The sequence below is a fragment of the Corapipo altera genome, unplaced genomic scaffold, assembly GCF_003945725.1.
Source record: "Corapipo altera isolate COAL_440 unplaced genomic scaffold, ASM394572v1 126, whole genome shotgun sequence".
NCBI lineage: Eukaryota > Metazoa > Chordata > Aves > Passeriformes > Pipridae > Corapipo > Corapipo altera.
The window spans coordinates 1990703-2002988 of record NW_020884937.1 but is presented as its reverse complement, the minus strand read 5'-3'; the positions used below and the strand labels follow the sequence as shown (position 1 = coordinate 2002988).

The window sequence follows — 12286 nt, the reverse complement described above, 5'->3', positions numbered from 1 at the left end:
AAGGAGAAGGAGAAGGAGAAGGAGAAGGAGAAGGAGAAGGAGAAGGAGAAGGAGAAGGAGGAGAGACCTACACCACCACAACCAAAACTATTATTTCATTTTTTTTCTGTTTCGAGGGGCGGTTTTTGGTTTGCTCCCGATGGATTTGCTCCCTCAGCTGCTCATGTCGCCAGGTTCTCCGCATTTATGCTGGACATCCGAATCTGAGAGCTGCTCTTGCTCAGAATGGACAGTTGTGTCCCCCCGTTCACTCCGCTGCTCGCTAGAGAAGGATGGCGGTGTTTGAAATCCACAGCAAAATACCGGTTGACTTTCCAGCTCCTCCATTTTCTCTTTATTTCTGATTGCACCTTTAGGGAGAAACTTCAAAAGGTCATTTTTTATGTACTTCGCCGCTCGAGGACATGCTGATAAATTATCAAGATTAGCAAAATCCCCACAATTCCACAGAACTATTTTTAAGGCTGTTGTTAAACTCCTCACTTCGGGAAAATCTGAAGTGGTTTCTCCACGGCTGAAAGAGGTCTGGGCATGTAGTGGGAATTACAGCCCAGGTTCTGTGTCTCTGGCTTCAGATATTTTAGGATCAGCCCAGAGGTGACGAGAACAAAGACCTTTTCAACACTAACTCCAACATGAAGGAAAAAAATAGCCTGATTTCATCAAAGACACAAAAAGGAGCCAAAGAAACCAGCAAACAAAAGGTACTGGACAGTAGGGAAACAACCTGTCCATGTGGGCAGCCTGTCTTGTGCCTGCCATTCATGGATGGATGTCCATGGAAAACTTTGCCTCCTGCTTTCAGATACCCTCAAAGTACACACCAGCTCTGGGATTAACAGACATCTGTGACACCTTCCTTTTCTTGAGAGTGTTTTATGGGCACCCACAGTAAATCACCAAGAGCAAAACAATCCGTGGTTAGAAGTTCAGTTAAGGAACAAGCAAATAATTCCATAGCTTTTGTACTTTTCGTTCATCACCAACTTCCTGGCAATCCTACTGGGTGAGCATGTGAGTATATATAGATAAGATTTAATATAAGAAAAATCATATGAGCTTAGACCAACATTTACTTGGTCTGTTGCTCACTCCTGACAGGAGCCTGTAGCACATTTCTGAATGAAATAATGCAAGAACAAGGAAATATGTAGAGAGATTTTCCCAATATATTTTTCCAGTCTTCAATGAGCTGCTGTGACAAAGATGTTCTTCTTGGCTTTAACAGTCACTACTAGATTTTCCTGGACTAAAAGAAGTGTCAAAATGGATCATCATAAGCCAAAATGCTGTACAAGTGCCTTAACTGTATGGGCAAAAACTATAGGGAGGAAAAATCCAGAAGGAAAACTTGCATTCTCCTTCTAGTACCTCTAAATTCCTATTTTGGTTAATGTAAAAATTATAGATTAGATGAAGTATGGACTTATATTACCCCTATAAAATAGAAAATAGTGTTTGCAACTTGAACAGTGTAATTAATATACCAAAGGTGAACCCTTTCTTGCCCTAAGAAATTTTGTGAGGCACAAGACACTTTTTAATTACCATTCTCTAATGTCTTGAGAGGTAAAATGGTTTTAATCAATCTGGTTGTGTTGGCCAACAACAACCCTCCTACTCCTTCCAAGGTATTCCAGGAAATCTGACAGATTGTGCTTGTTATCTTGGAAGGTGTTTATCTCCAGGCTGGTTTTAGAAAGGACCTTTTGGCTCTTCTTTTAGCACTCAGGGAAGGTAATGGATGCAGCAACACTTGTAGGTGGGAGATTTAGATATCCAGCAACACCAGGTGGTGAAGTCTGAGTACAACCATTAATTTCAACAAGGCATGATCCAGATCTCCCCCTCTGAGCTACTTGGGACTGACTGAGCTATGAATAATGCTTTCACAGCCCTGTGGGGCCTTTCAAAGTCACCCTGACTAAGCAAAGGTGACCTATGAGTTTGTTTGATGAGCTTGGAGGTTGTTATCTGAGAAGGAATCGCATGGATCAAGGAGTTTGAGACCTTTTGTACTAGAAATGAGCTGTTGCAGGCTAGAGATGAGCAAGCACAGAACACCTACTGCACTCAGACTCCTTGGAAAGAAGAAAAGAAGGTGATTCTAGGGATTTTAGAGACAGGCTCCTGTTGGACTGCACAAGAAATGTGTATCAGTGGTGGAGAAAATGGATGAACTCCAGATATCCCTCTTAAGGTGGCCTTGAGGAGGGAACCTTTTTCTGTTAATTGAGAAAATAATAATCTCAGATGTTCAGTTGGATAAACAAAGGCAGAGGAATCTCAATCTGCAGATCAGAACAGGTGAATCAGAAAAAAAAAATAACTAGTGTGGGAAGTTGACACCAGCAGCAGCAGCAGCTGCCATGTGCTGAGAGGAGTGTGAGGCTTGCAAGGTACCTGGGGAGGGTCTGAGGGGGTTTCTGGCACAGCTTGGGCTCTGTGTGTGTAGGGACCAGCTGGAAGGTGGCAGGTCTCAGAAAAGAAGCTGACAACACTTGGGTGGTGCCAGCAAGAGAGGCCAAGGACTTGTGAAAGCTTGGAATTCAGCAAAGGGTTTGATGCTGTTTCCCCCAGCCTTCTCCTGGGCAAGCTGGCAAGATGTGGAGTGAGTGGGTGTCCTGCAAGATGGGAAGGAGGCCACACTCAGAGGGTGGTGGACAAGGTTTTTTACTCAGGCTGGCACCCTGTCACTAGTGGGGTCCTCCAGGGCTTGGTACTGGACCCCACACTGTTCAACATAGAACCATGGTATGGTTTGGGTTGAAAGGGACCTTAAAGATCAACCAATTCCACCCCCTGTCATGGGCAGGGACACCTTCCACTAGCCCAGGTTGCTCATCTGACCTGGATGTGAGCACTTCCAGGGATGGGGCAGCCACAGCTTCTCTGGGCAACCTGTGCCAGTGCTTCAATATCTTCATAAGAGTCTCAACAATGGGGTTGAAAGCACCTTCACCAGTTTGCCTGGTGACACCAAACTGGGTGTTGAGCTGGACATGTCAGAAGGAAGAGTCACTTTATGGAGAGAACTGAACAGGCTGGAAGAGTGGGCTGGCAAAAACAGTGCCAAGTCCAATGAAACAAGTGCCAAATTCCACAAAACCAGTGCCAAATTCTGAACCTGGGGTGACATTTCCAAGGAGAGCACTACAGCCCTAGCCCAGTTAGGGAGTGTTATTCTGGGTCATCATTTCTGGCATGGTCAACATTCTGGTTTAATAAAGACACCACACATCCTCTCTTTTTTTTTTTTTGTTTTTTTTTTTTTTGCTGAGAATTGTGAGATTCAGCCTAAGGTATCAGGGAGAATGGCAGGTGATGAGTTAGAGGGAAGGTTTAGGACAGCAGTTACTCCCACAAGGAAATGAAATGAGGAAGATGGGTGAGGGATGTTAAATATTGAAAGACTTACCTCCCCATTCAAGAAACAGTAGAGAACAGCAACAACAAAACCCTGGAAGAGTGGGAGAGGAAAAAAAATGCAATTTATGCAAAAAAAAAAAAGTAATGTATGAAAAAAGTTAATGTAATGTAATTTAAATCCTGAAGGAATAACACAAAATAGCAGGGGTTAAAACAGGCAACCAACCAATCAACCCCAAAATCCTAGTACACAAAACATCCACATGAGTGAACAAAGACACACTCTAAGAACTGTGCATGCAAAGTATCTAAAAAAAAAATAAAACATAGAGATTTCATTCTAACAAAACCAGAATTCAGTAAATAATCACCTGGAAGGATCCCAGTCCCAATTCAAACACCAGTCTCTCCCTCTTACTGACGTTTTCAGGCGAAAAAGCAAACACTGTGTAGTGAATTCCGAACAGGGGGATGAGCAGCAGCGTGGAGCGAGCCAGCCTCCTGTGACAACAGAGAGAGAGAACTTTAATGCAGCCTTGCAATAATCACCTTGTGCTTTAATTAAAGAAGAAAGCATAAAACGTTTTGCTGACTGACTTCTGGGAAAATACGTACACTGCATAATTATACAAACAAATACACGACATTCCTGTTTGTTCCCAACAAGTGATTTCACACACACTGCAGTTTGCTCCAACTTCTTTCACGCTGCTACAATAATAGCACATTAATAATGATTAATGCTCTATTCTCTTATTTTAATTTTCATTGTTATAAGCAGGAATTTCTTCCTATTGTGCCCAAAAACGAAGAGGGGAATCTTGCTAAAGGATTCAGACTGCTACCATAGCACAATTATAAACCTTAATCCCAATGGAGTGTTTGAAACCACTTTTTTTTCTATATTTTGTGTGTGTGTGTGTGATTTTTTTTCTGCATAGCAAAAGAATTCCAAAACAACCATACAAATAAAGCCAAAAAAACCCCAACAGCCACACAAATAAAGCTAAAAATCCTGTATGTTTTTGTTCTTATATTCATGATTATTCCTCAAGGTCTTGATTTTGGTCTCATTTATACTGTTGGAAAGCTAAGTGCAATTCTGCTGTTTAACTAATTTCCACTGCTTCAGGATAAAGAGGTTTCAGAGGGAAATTAGGCTCAGTACATAAAAAATAAAAGGGCTGGAAATAACTGTATGTAAGCATTTAACTGGTGAAATTCCCCAAAAACAGGGGGCCAGCCAAGACTTGTGCATGTTTTGGTCAGTGTCATTTGCTGATTGAGCAGCAAAAAAAAAGATCAAAGAGAAAGTAAATGTTGATTTAAAAATAAGGAAATGTGGGTTTTTTTTTAAACAAAGTGACCTAAAGTAACCTCCAGGACATTTTCAAAGGGGAAGAATATCATTGATGGCACTCAAGTAAGTTAAGAAGGCAGATGGAGGACAAAGGAAGGCAAAAAGTTGTGCAGATTTTTCTAAGAGCTGCACACTTTTTAAAATTCAAATGTTCACTCTGCTTTTATCTGTAGGGATACACTGGAATTTGCTAATTCAAGCTCAGTAATAACCCGAAATGATGTGTTGGACTTCCTGAAAGTGAAAACTTAATTAATCCACCTCCAAGAACTCTGAACATATGATATTGTCCCCAACACCTGTAAATGGGACATCAGTGCATTGCTGGTGTCTGTCAGTGAGACTTTGGGCACTAACAGGGATAAATCCATCCCAACTCCTGCCTTGAGACTGCACTGAACACACCTGAGTCATGAGTCTGATGGACACCAAACCCCAAGGCTTGGTGAAAGACCCCAAAAACCAGAGAGCACAGTTCTTGTGAGTTATCAAGTTAGACACTGGCCAAAAGTTTTTTTAAAAAAGAGAAGAACGGTCTTGGAATAGGTTGATGATCATACAGAGTGTTCAGCTTTGGTGATCTCTAGAAAAAATTATCTATACAGGAGTGAAACAGTGTAATGGACTAAAAGAGCTTTTGGTCTTTTTTCTCTATGGACCTGTACTATGGTTCATGAAAATGAAAAGAAATACTGAGGAAAAGTGTATAGAACAATGTTATCTCTATAAACTAAACAGGGTGTAAAGAACGTACCTTAAACTAATCGTGGAATTAAAAGAAAATCAAATTAAAGGTAGTAAACTTGACAAAGAAGTATCATCTCTCAAAATCTGTTATCTTTTATATTCAGAATTAATGCCAACAATAACAAAAGCATAAATGTTGTTTTGATCTAAAAGTCAGAACAAAATTGTCTATTGATATGTTCTACCTCACTGCACTCATGGGAGATTAATTTTGGGAAAGATGCAGAGGAAGTCTTTTTCTTTTGTCAGTTTTGTGGCGTTAATTACACCTGATTAATCATACAATTAGTTTGTAGGATCTTGAAGTATAATGCCATAATCAAATTATTTGAAATGCTGTCTTCAGTACAGTCATGAAAGTCATGAAGAAAATACATTAAAGGTAAGAAGTAACACATTCTGGAGTTTATAGATTATTAAGATGAATGAAGAGCAAAAGCAGATTTCAATAATGGGAAAAAATTGAGAGATACTGATGACTGTAAAGATGATGATGAATTGATTTTTTTTTTTCAAGATTAGGAAGAAAAAAGATGAAGTAATTTCTGTGAAACATATAAGTTTATGGGGAATGAAAATGTTAAAGGAGACAGTGGAATTCTCAGGAGTATAACAGCCAAAGATATTCATCCTCTTTTCTTTCCACACTTTTTCAGAGAGGCAAGAAACTTGTGGAATGGATCTGAAAGTTCTGAGGACAATAATCACTCAGTCAGGATTAAACTGTCTGTTTAGAAGACAATGGTCTCCAGAAGGTCTAGTGAAAGCCTTGTTTACATTCCATCAGGTAGAGAAAAGTCTTAAAGCTATTTAAAAAAAAAAAAAAAGCAAGTTGCATTTCAGTTCTTGTTGAGCCTGACATTCTATTTTTCAGCTGTTATTGTGCTTAAAATCAGTTTTAACACAAGATTTTCTCCTATAGTTTGGCTATGAATGTGCCCTTTCCATAAAGTGTTGGTACAAACACACACAGATATTGGTGTCCTCTGTTTTTCCTCACTCCTCTATTGAAGTATGAAAAAATCTCTTGATACGAATAGGAAAAGAAACTAGAAAGGTTTTCTAACTTTGACCAGTATTTGAAGGAACCATATTTTTAGTTTTCCATTGTACATCCACATTTATTGAAAATGTTAAAGTGCCTATGGATATAACAAAAGAAAAAACGGGGCATGAATTTGAAATTAAAATACAGATCACATTGTGTTGCTGATTAGAATTTCCAGTTATTTCTACTGAATATTTCAGTGTGTTTCTATTCCACATTTTAAAACACGTTTCTAGAAGACTAATTAATGCTCTGATTAAACATAACAATTGCACATCAGATTAAAAAAGAATATTTTGATCAACTGTGCAATAAGGAACAAGGACCAATGGTCTAAATGAGTTCTTCTACCTCTGGTGAAAGGAATGTAATGAAGATATTTCTCCAGACTCAGAAGCTGCAGATACAAGGGCAAGAACTGCTGAGCTGGATGTGTGATGGTGCCATTTGAAATGAATGGAGAACATCAAAAACCTGTGTCCTCTTGATCAGGGGACCTGAAGCTCCAGGAGGAATTGAGTAAGGAAATTTGGGATTATCATTCTATTTTCTGTCTCTGACAGAAAGGTGAAGATGGTAGTTTAGAGGTTACTCTCCCATCAGTTCCAGGTATCTCCACTGCACTGAGGATGTGTCTTGTGCCACGTCTGCAGCTGCTTCTGTTGGACTCACTGTAAAGTTGTGTAGCTCAAAAAAACCACTGTAGCCTACAAAAGGTCTGAGATGACACTGGGTGCTCTTAAACTGAGAGTAACTTTTACTTTGGCAAAGAGTTTGTTGCCCTGATCTCAGAAATTCTCATCACTCAACTTTGAGACAAAGGATCACAGACTGCCCAAAGAAGCAAAAGATCTCCAACCCACAGAATCTGAAGAAAGATTATGTAGTTGTTTTGCTATTTAGTCCTACCTGTTTTAAGTCAGAGAGCTGTTGAGTTTAAAAGCTGAGTCTTAAGTGAAATACTTGGATCAAATATAAACTTTTGGGATGAAGATGTCAAGGTCTGTAGTCATGTAAAGCAACATTCATCTCACCAAGGTTGGGACATACATAAATGTAGGTATTGATTATGAAATTATTAAAATAATATCTCTAAATTCAATGTGGAGAAAAATGCACTTTTAAGGCCTAGTTCTTGCCTGCTATAGGTGTCTCTTTAAGAAGAGCTGACTCCTGTTGTATATGTATATATTGACCAGCTTCATGCTATGAGACATCTGCAATGATGACATCTAATTTCAGTCAAATTAAATCCACATTTACATTCCTTTCATTGCCTGTGAAGAGTAAGAAGCACTTACACAAGGACAAATCACCTGCCCCTAAGAAAGTTCTTATCACATCCTAAATCTACCCATTGGCCACAAAGGGAGTCTGGACTGAGTTTGCCACATAAATTGCTGCCCTGTAGACTTCTGTAGTTCAGATTAGAGGAATCCAATTTTTCTGGCCAAATGTGCACATCCATCACCTCAGTGGTGAGTATGTGCAAAAAAATAATCATGACAATATTTCAGATAGAAGGATAAAGAGCAAACCATGAAGATACATGCTGGCACTAGTGATGAAATGCTTGATATAGCTCATGTTTAATAAACTGAAGTATCTATTTTATCACAAAGATGGTAATCATAGTTAACATGACTTCCAGGAATCTGAATAATCTCCCTGACAGATACATGTCTTTTCCAAAATTAGGTCTGTAGGATCACTTCCAAAATACCTGAGATAATACCTAAACACAGCAAGTGATTAGAACTTTTTAATTTTCCCATGCACGAACCACATCTTCAGACCAAGGGCTTGAAAAACAAGGAAGCTTACTGAGACTTGCATGTTTTAACACCAAAAAATTAGGTTTAAATACCTCTTGTTTAGGCTGAACTCTCCTTGCCATTGACCAGGTAGAGGATTTCACCTCAGATAGTCGTCACTGTCCCATCTTTCTAAAATACTGCATTTAATATGACATTTGTTTCTCTGCAAAGGCTCAACATGAAGTCTGTGCTGCATCAGGGTGTCAGTTAAGCAGTGAACTTAAATCTCCTCCTAAATGTAGGTCCTAGTTTTACCTAACTGCTCTTAGTCTTCATCTTCTCAAAGTGTAGAAGATAAATATGCTAATTGTTCTTTTATTCTCTGTTTTTATTATTTGCACAGTGCCAGCCTTTTGATCAAATGTTTTGAGCATGTGTTTCTTAAGTATCTTGAGGAGATGTAAAATCACTGACAAAATTCACTTTCATGGGGTTTTTTTCTAGCTAAAAAGGTATAACTAAATATGTAGTTAAGTTACAAAACAACCTCTTTTCCTTAATGGTGTAAAAAATAATTGCTAAGGATTCCGTAGCAAAACCCTGGAGTGCTGGGTCTGCATGTCAGGACATCTCTGAGAGTGCTGATTTGAAAAACTGCTGTGAAATTCAGGGTCCAGATCATCAGAAAACATACTGTACAACAGACTTCTGAAAGATATTCCTCACCTAAACAAAATGAAATGACAATCTTGGAGGTCTTTTCCAACCTTAATAATTCTATGTATCCATGACAACCTGTGGGCTTCTTGTATGAAACAAGGGGTGAGGTGGACTATGGAAAAGTGATTAACCCACACTCTCTAGGCTGAATGGCATTTACTCACTCTTCTGGATGCCTCACTCTCAATAGATAAGTGTTTGACAATGACTTCAACTTGAAAATCTTGGAGGTCTTTTCCAACCTTATTGATTCTATGATTCTGATTTCTGACTAGACACAAACTATTCTGATATTGGGTTAATCTTAACCCTTCCTTACCCTGGGTGTTTACTAATATAATTCACTGAGTTTTATACCCATGTATAAAAGATGTTTTATACCCACTGAGAGTCTGACTGACTCAATCTTGCCTTGTCCTTGTTTTCCTAGCAAACTTTCAGGTGAAACTTTTCCTCTCAGTGTGAATGTGCTCCCCTCTGCTGTATAGTAAAGAGCAGCTATTTATTAACCCCAAACCATAAAGAGCATCAGCCATAAGTACCAAAAAAAAAAAAAAAAAATTAAAAAAAACCCCCTTAAATCCTCAATTGTGGTGCATCAGCAAAAGCACAGAACAAGAACAAAAAAAAATTCTCCATGCAACAAGAACTCAATGAATGCTTGCTCTCCTCTTCCTACCCCTCTGCTCTTATCCATTCATTTAATTGCAACATGCTCATACATAAACACAGTAATGTCACAGGAGTGTGAACACTTACAGGGTAATGGTTGATAGTTCTGACATCTTGCAAGAGTGCTGGTTAGCCCTCTTAGGTTTACAGTAGCATTTCTGAACGCAGCTGCTAAATATGACAAGATTAGCAATTTTTTTTTTTTTTTTCAGCATCTCGTGAACAGGCCAAGGTAGGTCACTCACAACACATTTCATGAGACACGTCACAAAGATGGAAAGCAGACACCACAGAACGGAGCTACGGCACAAACCAGCTGCTTGACTGAAGCAAAAAATGTAAATTAAAAATATAAATTAAAAAGGCACTGGCTTTTGCTGGCGACTTAATGAGTTGGTTCACGGACAAGCCAAGAATTGAACGACCTGAAGGTAGCATTAGGCACCCAAAATATACACGACCTTTGCAGCCTGGGGGTTGTACAGAGGGTCACAGAACAATATATTCGATGGAAGTCGACTGCATGCTTGTGGAGAACAGTCAGGTAGGAACATAAACTTGTAGGATGGTGGTCAGCCTAAGATGAAGTTGGATCAGATGTTCCTCATTTTCGTGTGTGAGCACCCAGGGCGTGTGGATCCCTTCTTTGCAGCAAAGGGTACTAGTAAGGACACCAAAGCACTTTCTCACCCATCTTCCTTGATGGTGGGGAGGGAGTTCAGTGTGGAAACTGCAAGTCTGGTGAGCCATTTGGCTGTGCCACCTATTTTTTGTCACACACACTAAGACAGTGTGACCACAAAAGCAGCAGGTCCATAAACTGTGATCTCTACGTGTTGTACCCCAGAAAGAGCTGCTGTGGGGAAGGGGATGGTCACATTTACAACCAGTCAGAGAGGGGCTAATTTAAATCAGCCCCCAAGAAGGGTAATCTGAAACATGGGAAGGCATTTGGAGGGATCTTGTAAGCGAGTTTATGACTGACACAATGGGCTGAAAAACACGAAAATTGAAAATAGCGGTTTCTCTTCTACTCTAAAGGGGAGATTTTTGGTTTTGTTTTCAACATGTGGTTGTTTTGGTGGGATTCACCTCAGGGAAGATTGGATGTTTACAGTGTAAATATCTGAGTAAACTGGAAATCTTTGTCCTTTGAGAATCATCAGAGAGAATAAGTAGTTGAGAGAGAAATACAGTTATTGGCCAGGGTATATCCGAACTATTTTAGACGTCCACTTTAGGATGGGATGAACAGCACACCAAACACCCTGAGTAATCTCCAGCAAATATAAAGGACAATATGATGAATTTTAAAGCAATTGCCTTCAAGGCAAACATCTAATTTTGTTCCAGCAAACCAAACTCTGTCTCTCTTGCTCTGCTAAAAGGCACAGTCTAAGATTTGTGGTCATCTAAGCATAGATGAAAAATGGAGCTTGTAAGCTGAACAGTAAAACAGAATAAATTGAAAACATACTCAATTTCTCCCCACTTTTAACTCCTTTAAGTCAATCCTTGTTACTAGAGGTTTTTTTGGTTTTGTTTCTTTTCAGGTAATCAAAGCCTGAGAACTGTGTTGTTCTTAAACATTATTGTATAAAAGCTGGAAATAATACAGTATTTGTGGCATGCACACATCCAGCAAATAGGAATAGGAATCATGTTTCAACTTGCAAAATGAATTCAGTTCTTGGATGATGCTCAGGAAGTAAATATGAAAATAACTGTTCCTTTTACAGCATCACTTCTGTGATAAATTTCTGAACCACCTCTGTTTTTCACAGAGTTAAGTTGGGGATTAATTGTCAGCTAAAACTGATCAAAATCAAGGAGGGAAATTTTAGAGTTAATTCAATTGTATTATGACTGAGACTTTCAGAAGTGATTATGGATTTTGAGTGTCTTGCTTATTTTTTTTTATCACCTGATTGTTCTGAAACACATTTTCTCAGACCAATTTTTACCACAAGAGGGCTGCTCAGTCTTTGTTGAGAAGGAGCACTTGTGAAGGCATTTCCAGGTACAGAACCTGAAAATGAAGCATCTAAAAACCAGTCATGATTTTAAAAACTCTTAATCATGGAGTGTTGTAGGGATTTGTGCTCTTCAGTTATTCTTAATGTTGCCATGGAAATCTGGAAAAAAGTCCTCCCCCCCCATGTTTACTGCTTGTGCCCTGTTTTATTTGACAGGGATTAAATAATTTTTTCTAGTGAACAGACCAACATGACAGAACTCTGTATTTGCTAAAATTGTCAAATAGGACAGACTTGATTTTGAAAGTAATATCTAAGAATTAAGTGCTGCTTCCCACCTGAGGAGGGGGCATTTCCACATGGGCTTTTGATGAAAAACTGTGAGCACTTCTTAGGAGAGTTAATATTTTTTTTAATCTCCATTCTTTCTAATTTAGGTATATCATCTCTCTGATTTTAGATATTGTAAAGTGTCCCAAAATCTTTACAGTACAGATTTTGTAGAAGTTTTATTTCCTTCCTTCCTTTATAAATAAACTTTATTTATTTATTATCAAAATAGAGACATTGGTGGAAGGAGAGGGAGAAAGAGAGAAGAAACAGAGGAGGCAGGAACCAGAAAGGAATGTGAAGGAGG

At 39.0% G+C, this 12286-nt stretch overlaps 1 protein-coding gene across 10 annotated transcripts in view; it reads right to left on the bottom strand.

Annotated features, from left to right (window-relative positions):
• Nucleotides 1–6: 6 nt before the first annotated feature.
• ADCYAP1R1 (ADCYAP receptor type I) overlaps nucleotides 7–12286 on the bottom strand; it is a 144558-nt gene continuing 132278 nt past the window's right edge. For 4 of the 10 annotated variants that reach the window (XM_027660579.1, XM_027660578.1, XM_027660583.1 and 1 more), the window contains 4 exons: nucleotides 9761–9844; nucleotides 3741–3870; nucleotides 3419–3460; nucleotides 7–363 (listed from right to left, as the gene is read on the bottom strand). In XM_027660579.1, coding sequence (XP_027516380.1) covers nucleotides 154–363; nucleotides 3419–3460; nucleotides 3741–3870; nucleotides 9761–9844 — 466 coding nt within the window. In that variant the 3' untranslated portion in view covers nucleotides 7–153. The remainder of the gene's footprint in view (nucleotides 364–3418; nucleotides 3461–3740; nucleotides 3871–9760; nucleotides 9845–12286) is intronic. The other 6 variants (XM_027660581.1, XM_027660585.1, XM_027660584.1 and 3 more) reach the window with 5 other exon arrangements.